The 15153-nt window shown below is 57.0% G+C and overlaps 1 protein-coding gene across 2 annotated transcripts; it reads left to right on the plus strand.

The window, feature by feature from the left end:
- Nucleotides 1–50: 50 nt before the first annotated feature.
- Nucleotides 51–14863, plus strand: CCDC157 (coiled-coil domain containing 157). Of its 2 annotated transcripts, none has more exons than XM_035017365.1 (12): nucleotides 51–127; nucleotides 2935–3076; nucleotides 5839–6097; nucleotides 8017–8188; nucleotides 8904–9549; nucleotides 10143–10220; nucleotides 10573–10763; nucleotides 12091–12267; nucleotides 12421–12589; nucleotides 13700–13839; nucleotides 14257–14345; nucleotides 14435–14863. In XM_035017365.1, exons 3-12 carry the CDS (start codon nucleotides 5850–5852, stop codon nucleotides 14682–14684), a joined length of 2160 nt encoding a protein of 719 aa, XP_034873256.1. In that variant the 5' UTR covers nucleotides 51–127; nucleotides 2935–3076; nucleotides 5839–5849; the 3' UTR covers nucleotides 14685–14863. The 2 variants fall into 2 exon arrangements, with proteins under 2 accessions (XP_034873256.1, XP_034873257.1); XM_035017366.1 differs by lacking the exon at nucleotides 51–127 and adding an exon at nucleotides 301–421.
- The last annotated feature ends 290 nt before the right edge of the window (nucleotides 14864–15153 follow it).

Genomic DNA, 15153 nt, shown 5'->3' on the forward strand with positions numbered 1-15153 from the left:
CTATGAGCCGCCCAGACCACCAGGGCTGAGGCTGGGACGAAGGAGACTGGGAAGACGTTCTGCATCACCCGCCGGACGCTCTTCACACACACCCCACGGCCCTGGCCCCCTCTCCTTTACTCCAAAGGTGGGTTCGTCTCTCCCTCCCATTGGCCTGTCATCTTGGAGAGTCCCTTCCCCTCCAGGCTGCCTCCTCAAAGTCCGGCCTCCCTCCTTCCTTAACCTCTTCTTTCGCTTCACGTCTACCTCCTCCAGATCCCCTTCCCAAGTCCTAAGTCCCAAGGCCTAATTCCCACTGGTCCTTTTAACGGTGGGACTGCCTTTTCTAGGTTCCACCCTCTGCCTTCCATAGCCCCGCCCTCAAGCCCCGCGGACAGTCCCGAATCAAGACTTTTTTAAGCTCCATCCCTCTTTCCCAAAGGTACGTTCTTGCTGACCACTTCCCTAGCTTCCCCGAGTTCACCTCGAATCTCGCCGTTCGCATTTCCTCTTCTGAGATCCTGTCCTCCTTGTCCCCTCTCCCCTCCATCCCAGCTGCAGACTGCCCGCCGGCTTTTAGCCCTTGCCTGGATAGTTTTAAGTTTCTTCACCTGTGAAATGGAGGCGGGATAGGAAGAGATGCCCTCCCAAGTGTCTTACCCCATCTCTTTTTCACACACACACGCACACATACACACACTTCATAGCTGGTTTATGTCATTGTTGTAATTATTAACAGAATGATAATGATAGCTAGGATTTATTGAACATTTACCTGGCCAGATCTTGTGCCAAACACTACATGCATTACATTACTAATTTCTTTTTTTTTTTTTTAAGTGTTATTTATTTATTTGTCAGAGAGACAGAGAGAGTATAAGCAGGGGGAGTGGCAGGCAGAGGGAGAAGCAGGCTCCTGGCTAAGCAAGGAGCCGGGACTCCATCCCAGGACCCTGGGATCATGAACTAAGCTTGACCAACTGAGCCATCCAGGCTTCCCTACATCACTAATTTCTAATAGCAATCTATTTACAGATGAGGACAGTGAAGTTCAGAGTTGGTGGCGTGGGAATCCAAACCCAGGCCATTCTTACTCCTCTACTAGTGCAGCTACTTATTCCTTTGTCTTCACTCAGTCCCTTCATTGTCCCCAGGGATCCAGGCAATTAGCAGTCCTGAGTCAGAGGCTGACAGCTGGGATTTATAGATGGTTTCAGAGTTTCCAAAGTGTTTTCATGGTGGTGACCTTGAATCTCAGCAGGGACACTGGCCAGGAGGTAGGCCTAATCATTACCAGAGGGGTAGAGTCCTATGACTCAGAGAAAGAAGGGGCTTGCATGTTGAATGGGAGTGGAGGAAAGACTCCTTCCCTATTCTGCAAGTCAAAAGTCCATCTTGAGCATGAGGGAACTGAGGAGAGGGCAGAGTTAGGGGCTGCTCCTTCCTCAGGGCAGTGTTGGCCCAATTAGTGCCATCACCCATACGATCTCAGGAATGGTCAGTGCAGGGTTAGCAGCTTTAGGCTGAGGGTTCCACTCAAGACCCAGGAATTACAGAGAAAAGAATTACAAATGCTCCTTCACTTGCCACACACTGAAGTGGTTCTCAAGCCATGTTTATAACGGCAAATCCCAATGTTCAGAAGAAATGACATAAGGTAACCTTGGATGTTTTTCAAGGTTGTGTTTTCCTCTTACATATTATTGATGCTTTAGCATTTGTGGTTGCTTATTAGAACCAGAATCTAACAGGAGTTGGTATCTCGGATGGCCCCAGATGGCAGCTGTAGTTATTTGAGGGTGAACAGGTCCGTGTTTCTCGATGTCTTCACAGACAAGCTCCCGAGTCCTAGGTGCTTTGCCACCTGAATATGCCTCCTCCCAGGGCGGGACTGCTTGCCTGCTTGCTTGCTTTCCTCCCTCCCATTCCAGGAAGGAAACCCAGAATATGTCAGTCTGTTTTTTCCGTTTGTTTCTGCCTCATTCCTTGGGGATATAAAATCTCACAAGTGGCAATATCTCACAAGAGTCTGACACTGACATATGTGTACAGGGATGTGGGCCTGTGTGTGTTTGTGAGTGTTGTAGAGTAGATACTCTTGGCCCTGTGGGTGAAACTGACAGAGCTGACATACCAAAGACTTGCCCCCTGTAGAGATCCTGAGAGGTAGACAGTAGCTCCTAGGGACAGGGTTCTGCATGGCCTTCTCTGACGCTTTTCTTGACACGGTGCCCAGGATGTCAAAGGTACGCAGTAATCATTTGCTTACTGAACACAGAGGATCTGACCCTCTATACCTGCACTGTTCAGTACGGTGGCCACCCATCCATGTGGTGGTGCACTTGAAAATGGTGACTGGCCCGAACTGAGATGTTCTGTAAGTATCAGAGAGACACTGGATTTTGAGACTGAATGGAGGAAACACTGTAAAATAATCTCCTTAATGGTGTTATATTGATTTCGTGTTGAAGTGATGGTGTTTGGGGTTTATTAGGTTAAATAAAATATTTAATTTACCCATTTCTTTTTATTTTTTTTGTGGCTAGTAGAAAATTTAAAATCCCACGTGTGGCTAGCATTATATTCCTTTTGGACAGTGCTGCCCTAGAAGCATCATGGCCTGAAGACAGAGCAGAGATGTTGGATTCAAGAACCCTAGCTCTCTGAGTGACCCTGAGTTAATCCCCTAATTTCCAGAGCCTCAGTTTCCTCGTCTGTATAAAGGAGGTAGATTCAGGAAGTAGCACACAGTAGGTTCTGTGGTCAGAGCCTAGCACTGTTAAAGCACAACCTCTGTGCTCGGGCTCAAGACAGATGACCCCAGATGAGCTTTCCCTTGCTCCATTCCTCCAGCCCGGGACACCCTCTCCTTCTTCTGGGACAGCCTCCTCCCTGCCCCACCAGGAAGCCTCCCTAATTGCCCACTCACTCACTCTTGCCTTTATCCATTCTCAGGGATTGAAGAGCTACTCGGGGCCAGCCCTGCACTGGAGACAGAAAACCAGGCACCTGGATGAGCCTCTGACCTGAGCCCCAGAGCCCACAGGCTAGCCTGAGAGCCAGACATCCAGCTTCACAGGCAGGCACCTGCGCAGAGGTGAGGCCAGGGCCCAGTCCTCTGGGAGGCCTGAGAGGCTGGCTCAGTCTTCAGGAATCACCCCTGGGTGCCTTTGAGTGTCCCGGACCTGTGGGCAGCAGCTGGCCCTTAAGTCCTTTGGCCCACGTGGCCAGGTCATACCACAATGAACTCAAAAGACAGTCCATGCACTTGTAGGGAGACAGATTGCCAACTGCAAATAATTACTCAAATAATAATTCAGTGCCAGTGTGGCGTATGCTGGGAGGGAAAAGAACAGAATGCTCTGAGAATATGTAACAGGTGAACTCACCTGGCCTGGGGACCTGTGGGAGGTGTGTTATTTGGAGGAAGTGTGGGGAGGAAAAGGCACATTCTGGGTGGTAAGATGCTGAGGTGGGAACAGACCACCCAGGGCCAGAACCCAGGGAAGTGTTCCAGTGTTTATTCTATAGAAAGCCATTCAAGGGCTCTAAGCAGGGGGGTGAGTTGCCTTTTAAATGATCACTCTGGCCATATACAGACAGACGAGGTGGTGCTGGGCAGAAGGATGAGGGTGACCCCTCAGAAGGCTGTGGCAGTAGTCTGGGGAGAAGATGGAGTAGGGAACAGCACGGCGAACACAGTGGTGGGTTCTCAGTGTGGTCTGGACATGGGATTGGCAGCCCTAGGTGCTTGGATGGGGGTAAAGGAAGGGAATCCGAGGAAGTGCCCCGTTGCACATAGTCGGGGTGCCATTTTCTGGGATGAGTGAGGTTGAGCTGGAAGTAGGTCGGAGGAAGAGAGATTCCTCCACCAGGCCTGGACTTGCTGGGGATCAGAGAGACCGACCATGGCCTAAATACTGCCCACGCAGCCCCCACACTGCAGGGAGGAGCTGTGGTACAAGGAAGCACTTTCTGCTGCTGAGAAATCCACAGAGGACAAGAGACCCTGCTGCAGGGTGGGGAGAGACCAGGGCTGCCCAGCTTTGAACAGAGAGAAGAGGGTGACACTGGCAAGGCCTGTGATGAGCCACTGGAGGGGCCAGGACAGTGTCATGCTTCTCCACCTTCTGAGTCAAGGACCAGGGGCCATTCATCCAAATCATTGGCTTCAGATGTCCACAGACTCCAGAGATGGACGAGAAGCATTCTGTGTGGGCTGCAGGGGGGAAAGGGGACATACAGAAGGCAGGCAGTGGCTACAGACAAGGATGGTCTTTGCTGTTGCTACTGCTAAGAGTAGTAATCACTAGACTAATGGTCCCTACTGCCCGAGCACTTTTACTGGTGTCTTTGCCCTGCACCAAGCACTTTATTCTTTTTTTTTTTTTTTTTTAAATTTGAGAGAGAGAATGAGATAGAGAGAGCATGAGAGGGGGGAGGGTCAGAGGGAGAAGCAGACTCCCCACTGAGCAGGGAGCCCGATGTGGGACTCGATCCCAGGACTCCAGGATCAAGACCTGAGCCGAAGGCAGTCGCTTAACCAACTGAGCCACCCAGGCGCCCCAAGCACTTTACTCTTGGATGCCTTTAATGACCTCACAACTACCCGGCCTGGTTGGGGATCGTGTCCCCATCTTACAACTGAGACAGCTAGGGCTCATAGGGGTACAGTGACTTGCCTGAGGCCACACAGCCAGGAAAAGGCAGGACTGGGACTCTCTGCATTCACATATAATGGGCCCCCTATCACCAGAGTGATTGGGTTGGGTATGGATACAAATTTTCAGGTTTTCCTCTCTTACACCTTAAGACTTGTTTCCCCCCTCCAAAATCAATGTATTTAAATTTTTCTTTGTGGATTCTTTTCAATTTCTCTATTCAATTACTCAGTCATTCACTTGCCAGTGAGCCTCTAGCATGGGCCAGGCCTTAGGCTGGCCATACTGGGGATACCACAGTGGCTAAGGTGGACTGGGGACCTGGCCTGGAGCGTGGAGGCCATTCCAGCAGAGAGGGATCAGGGCCCAGATGGGGGAAAGCCCAGAGACATGATCTCACCTAGCCTGGAGGGTGCTCAGGGAAGGCTTCCTGGAGGAGGTGATATCCAGGAAGCCCGAAGGATGGGAGGAATTAGGCAGATGGGAATTGGATGAGGAAAGCGTGTTTCAGACAGAATGGACAGATGGGCCCAGGTTCAGAAATGAGTGCCTGCACCTGAGCTGCTGCTTGGAGCTGACGGGGGTTGGAATGCAGAGTGTGGGGTGGTGGTGTGGGGACCAGAGAGGGCTGCGGGGAGACTGCGGCCAGAGGTGGCCTTTCTCCCTTAGGAGTCATGAGGGGCGTTGGCCAGCGTGACCTGATCAGATCCGGTTTGGGCCAGATCTCTAGAGCTGAAGTGTGTCATTTGGAGGGGGCAGCCCTGCGGCCCTGCCAGAGACAGCTGCGGTGGTCCAGGTGGGAGATCCAGCAGGATCCAGCACTGTCCTGTCACGCTGTAGCTACAACTTTCTCTTAGTCGTCAGTTGCCTAGTCAATGGTTTGCGCAGGGAGAAAAGGACTGTGGGTGCTTCTTATTCATAGCTGTATCTGCCCAGCCTTTAGCAGGGGTCTGGCACACACAGGCCCTCGGAGGGAACTGGCAGTATAGACGTGGGGCAGGGTGGATGAGCGGGATTATGGTGAGGTCTCTCCAGTACCAGGTATGGGCCCATGGCCTGGGCCCGGGAAAGACTTCTCCCCAGGGTCTAGGTTGGACTTTTGGCCTAGGACCGACTGGGCAGAGCGGGATTTTAGGAAGTTTCCTCCAGCAGCAGCCACATGGCTCTGGCTAACGGGGACCCTCTCTGCTCACCCCAGGAGCCTCGAGGATGGCGTACCTGCTGGGCAGCCAGTCCTGCATGGACAGTCTGCGCAAGGATCTTACTGACCTGCAGGGCGCCATCGTGGATGTGTTCTCTCGAGCCGGGCCTGTGCACTTTCCCTCCTGGAAGTTCCCTGACCGCGTGGCCTGCGACCTGGACATGGTGGCCCTGCTAGAGCACTATGACCATGTGCCGGGTGACCCCGAGTTCACGCAGCTGTCCCATGCTGTTCTGCTGGAGCTGGTCATCGACAGGTGAGGGCCTTGACCGAACCTGGTGATCTCGGGATGCTGGCATCTGCCCCTTAAACCGGTAGACCAGCCTCGGGAATTCCCGTCCCCCCCCAGCAGGGATCCAGAGGCCTGCCACCTCAAGGCCTTCATCGCCATCTCAGCTTGTGTGGCGTGCTGTGCTTTCCCCTCCTGTCTGCCCTCAGGGAGACCTGTTGGTCTCTGCAGCACTGCAGCTCTGAGGGCCACCTCTCCAGCTTCTGTTGGCCGCCTCCTTAGGCCTTCCGTGCATTGGGGACACCACAGCTGCTGCTCAGAGTTTCCGTCCCAGGCCCTTTTTCCTGGTGTCTTATGGGCTGTGCCATTCCCAGTGTGTGTCACAAGGTCAGACATGGGATGTGTTTTTCCAGATTCTGGCCCTGTTGGGAAGATTGCCCCACAGCCCCTCTAGTTCTACGCTCTCATTAAACTTAACATGGCCATCAGCCTTCCACTTCCTGGGGACCACCACCCAGGTTCCCTGTGACCAAACCATACACAGAAATCATGGAGACCTGACAGGCAAGGACAGTTTGGGCATGACCTGCCTGGGGACAAAGAAGCCAGGGTAACCACCTAGAGGCATGGAGGCACCCTCAGTATGAAAGTATTTGGAACCCGTGAGAGGCTAAACATGTATAAGCACAGAACACACCTTCCTTCTTGTTTGTTTGTTTGTTTGTTTAAGATTTTATTTATTTATTTAAGAGAGAGAGAGAGAGAGCAGATGAGTAGGGGGCGGGGAGGAACAGAGGGAGAGGGAGAAGCAGGCTCCACCTTGAGCAGGGAGCCCGATGTGGGGCTCGATCCCATGATCCCTGGGATCATGACCTGAGCCAAAGGCAGATGCTTAACCGACTGAGCCACCCAGGCGCCCCGAACACACCTGCTTTTTCCCTGCCACCCTCTACTAGGAACGCCCTGCCCGTCCTTCCTGGTCTGGCCAAGCCCCACTCATCCATCAAGGCCCAGTCTCCCTATGCCCCTGTGAAGCTGTTGCTCACATGTCTTCCCACCCCCTCTGTCAAGACCATGCTCTGTCTTCTTTCCAGGCGCCCGCCCCTCCCCCCCCCCCGCCCCACACCGTGCTGCCCACAGCACTGCAACCGGCACAGTTGTCCCCATTCACAGAGAAAGACACCTCAGCTCAGCGAGGGGCAGGGCCTGGAGGCAGTTGGTGTCTCCTCCCCCAGGCCTTTTCTGCCCAAGACCCTAGTGAGTTTAGGATGACCCCTCTGCACCTGGAACAAGACAAGGTCACTTACCTGCCCAGTATGTTTTGTAAATACAATACCTCTTCCTTTAAAAGAGTTTGGTTCCCATGCACATACAAACTTGTCCTTCTCATGCCTCTCTTCCTTAAAAGTAGCCCGACTCTAATTTTGAACACTGAAGTCAGGATAGACCCCTAGCTGTCTTCACGTCTCCGATGTCACAGAAGCAGCTTGCCGGGCAGGAGAAGACCCTGACTAGAATCAGGAAGCTGCAGGCGCCCCAGCCCTGCATGCTCACCCTGAGGCTGTGGGCAGGCCCTCCGCTCCCAGGGGCTCAGCTCTGTCCTCTGTAAGGTGAAGGCTTGAGCCACGTGATGTAATGGCGCCACCCACCCAGCACTTTCGGAGCACGCGCAGGACAACTGAAGCGAGACCCAGTCGGCCAGAGCATCCCAGTGTGGTGGGGAACAGCCAGGCGGAAGTGCTATCGGCCAGGAGGCCCAGAAGACGCCCCCAAGTTCAGCCCCCAGGGAGGGCTTCCTGGAGGAAGTGGCTCTTGGATTTGAAGCCGGTCCAGCAGAGCATGTTCTAAGGCCCCCCGGGTCCACAGAGCAGAGGCTGCTAGTTGTGTGGCGCGCAGCACGCTGGTGCCAGGCTCTACCCTAGCTGACCCTGCCGTCCTGCCCGCAGGCTGCTGCTGCTGCTGCAGAGCTGCACGAGCTTCTTGGAGGACCTCGGTCCGGAGCAGACAGTGCCCCCTACCCGGGCTGTGGGGCCCTGCATGTCTGTGGGGCTCACGGTGCGGCGCTTCTGGAACAGCCTGCTGAGGCTGGGTGTGATCTACCAGCAGGCAGCTCCCCAGGTGGGTTAGTCACCCTCACACCTGTCCGCCCTGCCCCAGTCCCAGCTTCCTTGCACACCACGCGTGCACACCTTCACTGGCCTCACGCTGTCTGAAGGGGTACAGTGTCAACTCTGGAGCCTCCCAGTCAAGGCCCCTGCAGCGCGCAGTTAGCACTGCAGGCCTTGGGGGTCATGTCTGGGCTCCCTGGCTCTGCTGTTTATGCTGAGCCTACCCTGCTCCTCACTTTGTTCATCTGTACAGTGGGAATAATAACAGTCTCTACGTCTCGGGGCGTTGTTGGGTGATACTGTTAAATGTTCGCACCATTTGTTATGGCTTATCCTGTAATCTTCACAAATCCCCATGAGGACCACAATCACCATAATAGGGAGGAAAGGAAAACTGAGAGCTGCTATGGTGACATGAGAACAAGCAGGTCCACTGGGCAAGAACCCCGTAACCAGCACGGAGCTGGTGGCTTCACTGTTACACTCTCGTACCACGCACGGAACTGCACGGAGCCTGGGGAGGGGGACAGGGGCAGCAGAGAGTTGGCCTGCTTGGTAAGTTGAGGCAGCGAAGAAAGAAGGTTCTCTCTCTCGTTCACATTGGTGTCAGATAACCTCTAAGGGTCTGAGCATCAGGAGAGGCTGCACAGAATAATCCCCAGGAAACTGATCCCCTCCCAGGCCCATCTCCCTCATCTGCTCTCCCTTTCTTTTCCTGACCACAGAAAAGGGTAAACCAAGGGGAGAACCTCACCTCCAAGCCCACAGCCAAGGGCGAGCCAGCCAGGAGCCCTGAATTTGTGACTGCCAAGTTCATCAAGCCCCCCTCCCCGACGCCAGGCTTGCCCCAGACCTGCCAAGAGCCGGACAGCCTCCCCGTCAGAGTCTCCCCGCAGTGTCCAGCCAGGACTGCCAAGAACAGGAGGAGCGTTCACTCCCAGACGGTGGAGACGGCCCTGGTGCCCTGTGATGCATGCACCAGCGTCCAGGGCAGCCTGCGGGAGGTGGGCAAGGTGCTCATAGGCCTGTGTCAGAGCCAGAACTTGCCCTCGTCCTTAGGCCAGTTCCAGCAGCTGGTGCAGGACAGCATGGGGCTCAGGCCGCTGCCGGCCGCCACCGTGGGCCACTGGGCAGCAGAGCAGAGCAAAGACCTGACCCGCCTCAGTAAGCACGTGGAGGCCCTCAGTCAGCTTGTTGGGCCACTCAGGGCCCAGCTGGAAGAGGCCGAGGGGCAGAAGGACGGGCTGAAGCAGCAGGTGGGCCAGCTGGAGCAAGCCCTGCAGGAGGAGCAGGGGGAGCGGCGGCGACAGGCGGACGAGGCCGCACGGCAGCTGGTGGAGTGGGGGCGTAACAGGCAGCAGCTGCTCACAGGTCTGTGCCCCGGAGGCTGGGCCCGTAGTCCCTGGGCCCTGCTGCAGCCCTAGCACAGGGCTGCAGGGACACATCGCTGGGGTGAAGAAACGCAGGCTAGGCAGTGGGGTCAGAGACACCGAGGGAAGGCAGCTCAGCAAGCTGCTTACCCTGCAGGCAACCGGAGCTTCGTCCCACCGGGGAGCACTGGAGCTGGTGGTGTAGAACACGTGCCTCAGGGCTGGCCCCTCCGAGGGCACGGGAGCCGGGGAGTTCATCTGCCCACTCCTGTGTGTCCCTGAGGGGGACCCCCGGGGGAGCTGAGGCAGAGAGACAGCCAGTGCCCGCTGGTGGTGGGAGGCCTGAGGGATTTGGGCAGGTCACTTTCCTGAGCCTGTCACCTCTGTGGAGGCCCAGAGCCATGTAGAGACCTGGCAGCCGGCCAATAGGAAGGAGGGGGAAGGGGAGCCCAGGCCTTCTGGCACCTTCTTCAGGCCCAGGCAGCCACTCCACACAGCACCGGCTGCCCCGACGCTGCAGGGTGCGCTGGGCGTGAAGGCACCGGCCAGGCCCAAGGGAGCCTCTGAAGGGCCTCTCTCTCTCGACTGCCGTAGAAACAAGTGACCTCAAGACGAAGGTGGCCACCCTGGAGGGGGAGCTGAAGCAGCAACAGGAATCCATGCAGGCCATAGGTGAGGAACCCCCATCATGTGGCCCTGTACCCCCTGTGCTGTGCTCGGTGGTGCAGCTGGATGAGCACCCTCTGTCTGTCTCCCGGGCTTCTGGGAACCATGAGATGGGGCCTGACTGGCCACACTGCTGGGTGATGGCCGGAGTTGGGGTGCCACCTCCCACCCAGAGAGCACCTTCTGTTTCCGTGGAAGGGTTGAGAGCCGCATTTTGTGCTGAGGACGCTGAGGCGCAGAGACAGGCTGTGACCCCTCGCACCCCACCTCAGGTCCCATCCTGGGTCAGAGGCAGTGCGGGGACTTGCACCCAGGCTTCGCCTGCTCTCCCCCTTCCCGTGCCCACTCAATCCTGCAGAGACAAAGGCCCGGCAGCTTCAAGAGGAGGCCGAGCGCAGGGCAGAGGCCGAGAGGCAGGTGCAGCAGCTGGAGGAGCAGGTGCAGCTGCTAGCAGGGCGGCTGGATGGGGCCAGCCAGCAGATCCGCTGGGCCAGCACAGAGCTGGACAAGGAGAAGGCCCGTGTTGACAGCATGGTCCGCCACCAGGAGGTGAGGCCCCCAGCACCTGGGGGTGTCTGTGACGTAGGCTGCAGGAAGAGAGAGCTCCACTGGTGGGGGGTGGGGGTTTACCTGGGTGGGGTACCTTGCTCCCAAACACACACCCAGGTTTTTGTTTGATCTTTACCAAGAGTTTGAGCCCTCCCCTGAACCCCGGGCCCTGGGGAAACTGATCCAGGGACAGATACAGCCAAAGGAGGCCTTGTTCTGGAGGAACGCCCCGCCACCCCTTGAGGACAAGCAGCTAGGCCACCATAGCTCTGCCATCAGATGGCTAAGAGGTGCGGGGAAAGTACTGCAGGGGTCCACAGAGGGACAGCCCCATCTGTTTGTGGAAATCCAGGATGGCTTCTGGGAGGAAGTGGCCTTTGAACTGGATGCCAAGGGCTAATGATTAGTCCATCAGTCAGAGGAAGGACAGGGAGGACAAAGGGTGAACCGAGGCCCAGGATACAGCTGTGCCCTGGGCACTGGGGCCTTGTAGGAATCCTTAAGGGTAGGGCTGAGGGAGCAAGTGACCTGCCACCGAGAGCAGGGGTAGGGCTGAGAACTGTCCTGACTGGTCTTACTCTCAGAGGCTCGGCGGGGAAAGCAAGACCCCAGGTAGAAGTCCCCACCATCAGGCATGGCCCAGGCTGAGAAAGCCTTTCAATGCCAAGCAGGTGCTTTTCTCAGTGCCCTGCGAACAGTCATGGTCACCAGGTATCAGATATGTGCTGTGAACAAGGTGCAGGGCCTCAGACTCTGTAGCCCTCTTGTTGTTCTTCCTCACCACAACAATAGGAGGTAGATACTCTCATCATCCCGATTTTATGGATGAGGAGACTGAGGCTCAGGGAGGTTAAGGAAATTACCCAAAGCTGCACAGCTAGCCAGAGGCAGAGCCAGGACTTGGAGCAGACCGGCACTGGTTCTTCCTGCTTTGCACTCAGTGGGTGTCAGGAAAAGTGGGTCCCAAGTGAGGTGGGCTGATGGGACACGGGAGACCTAAGGAGAAGAAAATGTATGCCCAGAATTCCTCTCCCAGTGGAGACTGTGACTGGAAAGAGAGGGGACGAGACTGATAGTCAATCAAATGCTTTCCAAAGGGGTAGGGGTCTACAAGTTGGGGGGCCTGGCCCTGACTGGGTTGGAGGGGTCCAGTGCAGTGTGCACCTGTCTCACCTCGGCCCCTTCTGCTACACACATGTGCACAGCCTCCTCTCTGCACAGACGGGGCACAAGGAGGAGGGTCAGAGATGCCGTGTCCTCCCCTGTCCCATGGCTGGGCCTTGCCCAGTGGGCCTCACGGCTTCCCTGCCTGCCCGCCCTGGCTCAGTCCCTGCAGTCCAAACAGCGAGCCCTGCTGCAGCAGCTGGACAGCCTGGACCGGGAGCGTGAGGAGCTGCGGGGCAGCCTGGACGAGGCCGAGGCCCGGCGGGCCCAGGTGGAGGAGCAGCTGCAGAGTGTACAGAATGAGAGGGAGCAGGGGCAGAGCCAGCTCCTGGCCCAGCAGGTAGGAGCCAGCAGGGTGAGGGTGCGGGACGGCTCTTCCCTTTCTCCAGGCGGAGTGCCTGCAGGCCTGTCCCGTGTCTAGATGGGAGGGGGGTGTCCCCAGAGGAGCCGGGAGCCATTCCTTGGGCAAGGCTTGAGCCTCCCCCTGCCTCAGGAGCTGCTGCAGAGCCTGCAACGGGAGAAGCAAGGCCTGGAGCAGGCCACGACGGATCTGCGGCTGACCATATCGGAGCTGGAACGAGAGCTCGTGGAGCTGCGGGAGCGGGAGCGGCTGCTGGTGGCCTTTCCAGACCTGCACAGACCCATCGAGGCCCAGATCCCAAGTAGGGGCCCAGAGGTGGTGGCCAGGGCATGTTGTGGCCCGGACAGGTAGCTGAGGGCTCACCTGGGCAAGACACTGGAGTCTGTAGTTCCCCAGCCTGCAGCACGGTCCCTACTGAGTCCCCAGGACACACAGGTGCTTCATGTGTTAGCCACTCTGTTTGATGGGGACACAGAAGCCCAGAGGCGAGGGGACTGCCCACTGTTGAATGGCTGAGTCTGTGTGTAGGTCTAACAGCCTCTGTAGCCTGTGCTCTTTACCATGTTACATGCCAGTCCTTGCTCAGTGTCCTGGTGTCCCCTGTCCTGGTGTCTCCCCAAACCACACCACGGGGTCAGCTTCAGGGGCACCGCCCCAGTTGTCCAGTGTCCAGTGTCACGCACCCCATAGTACAGGAGTGCTAGGTACCTGTCTCAGCAGAGGACTAGATGCCAGGCAACCTAGGTTCTCATTTCAGGCCCTCCAGCCCTCACCCCTGGGTGGTGAATCCACTTGTGGAGCTGTCGGGAAGATCCACTGCAATTTAGCTGGTCACGATAAGTCATCAGTCCTGAGCACTATGTGCCAGGCCCTTCCGTTGTCCTTTGATCCACCCCATAAGATGGGTAACAGCCCTTTCACAAACCACAAGACCGAGAACCAAAGCAGGCAGCAACTTGCTCAGGTTCAGAGTCAGAAAGAAAGCATTCATCTCCCAAGTGGTGGGAAAGAACGTGTTTGCTGAATTCCTGTGACTCATACCCAAGAGCTGGCTGCGTGACTTGAGACACCTCGCTGTCTCTCTGGCCTTCTGAAAACAGGAGGCTTTGGAAGAGATTCACTCTCTTGTCTAGTTACAAAGTCTTCAGTGAGCTTGAGGTCCCACTCAGCTCTCAAATTCTACAATGCTGGTCACCTCCCAGCAGGTAGGGGGTGGGAAACCAGGACAAGGCCTCAGGAGAAGGAAGATGGGGGGGCGCCTGGTCCCCAGACCTGCTCGGCTTCCCTGTGCTCGCCAGGCCACCAACCCAAGGCATACCCCAGCTGGCGTGTGTGCCCTCGGAGGTCCTGTTCCACTGGGCACCAGAGGCAGCCCTGGCAGGGTGAGGTAACAGAGAGTATGTCCCTGCAGGCTCCGGTGATGTTACAGATGACATGGAGAGGCAGGTACAGGCCAATGACATCCGCATCCGGGTCCTGCAGGAGGAGAATGGGCGGCTCCGGTCTATGCTGTCCAAAATCCGGGAGGTAGCCCAGCAGGGGAGCCTCAAGGTGGGCAGCTTGGCTCCTCAACCTGAGAGGGCTGGCCCCTGGGGACTTGGAGGAGGCCCCTGACCCAGCAGGTCTTCAGACCCCACCCTGGGAACCTACTGCAAGCCTGCCTCATCACATGTGGTTTCCGCGTTTCAAGCAGGCATGCGGGTGGTACAGTGCCTACCGGCTCCAAAATTCCCCCTCCAGCTCTTGTTGCCTATATTTCAAGGACAACCAGGAACCTTGTCAGAAAGCCAAACTTCCCACACTTACCGTGGCTGGGGTGGCCCTGGAAGGCTCCCCAAACCCTGCCCTTGAGAGGAAGGGGCTGTGGGTTTGGGTTTGGGCCCTCCCTTCTCCTCCATGGCAATGACACCCTCGCTGAACAGCGTAGAGAGATTTCCTGGGCCTTTCTGAAGTTGCCTTTCATTGCAGCTGATCCCCCAGGACCAGCTCTGGGCCCCTCCCAGCAAGGGAATCCAGGGAACAGTGTCCCCAGCCCAGGCCCAGAACGCATCCCCAGGGTGAGTAAGGCTTTGATGGAGGTGGGGCAGACAGGGGTGGGCTGGTCCCCCTCACTCACAGGGGGTCTTGCCATCTGGTCCTCCCCCAGGCCCCTGGGCAGGCGGCAGCTGCCTAGCCGCAGGACAGCCAGCGCGGGCAGGACCCTACCATGCCAGCGCCGGGCATCCCCACCTCAGCCATCCTGCAGTCGGCCCAGCGGGTCCTCCCTGGAGGACATGACCCACTCAACCAACTGTGCTCAGAACCCCATCCGGGCCTTGGCCAGGCTGAGGAGAAGACTGTCACCAGGCCAGGGCCAGGCCAGCCCTGCATACCAGCCCCAGGAGCGGCCCACGTAGCCTGCCGGACGGTGGGGCTGGAGGGCAGGTAGCTGGCAACTTTCAATGTAATAAAGCCCCAGCCATGTGCCCACAGCTTCCTTGGCCTCACAGCAGTGGCTGAGCCAGAGGCAGAGTCCTTCCTTCCCCGTTCTGGGCAGGGACCACCGAGTCCCCAGGCCCTGCAGGTCATCTGCCAGCAGAGGCCTGGCACACTGTGAGGCCTCAGTAAGTGAGCGCTCCCTGCCTCTGTCCTGACAGGGCAGTGGGAGAAGAGAGCACCAAGGACAGAAAGAAGCGTTAGCACCTGGGCCAGGCCAAAGGCAGTCTTCTAACCCCCATAACAAGGGCAAAACGGTGACATGGGCTCAGCGACCCCTACCAATGGAGAGCAGGGTCAGGGTAGGGGGTATGTCAGGGAAGGAAAGCAGCTGCCAAGGTAGGTCCAGTGAGGAAGGAGTCAGAGGAGGGGGTCCTGGCTCTGGGCTCA

The sequence above is a fragment of the Mirounga leonina genome, unplaced genomic scaffold (genome assembly GCF_011800145.1).
Source record: "Mirounga leonina isolate KUSES-001 unplaced genomic scaffold, KU_Mleo_1.0 Mir_171, whole genome shotgun sequence".
Classification (NCBI taxonomy): Eukaryota; Metazoa; Chordata; class Mammalia; order Carnivora; family Phocidae; genus Mirounga; species Mirounga leonina.

Excerpts from the sequence above, each read along its gene's own strand:
- CCDC157 (XM_035017365.1), top strand. The coding sequence starts at position 5,850 with ATGGCGTACCTGCTGGGCAGCCAGTCCTGCATGGACAGTCTGCGCAAG. Across the intron at positions 9,550-10,142 it reads CAGGCAGCAGCTGCTCACAG|AAACAAGTGACCTCAAGACG; the intron begins GTCTGTGCCCCG and ends CGACTGCCGTAG. Across the intron at positions 10,221-10,572 it reads GGAATCCATGCAGGCCATAG|AGACAAAGGCCCGGCAGCTT; the intron begins GTGAGGAACCCC and ends TCAATCCTGCAG.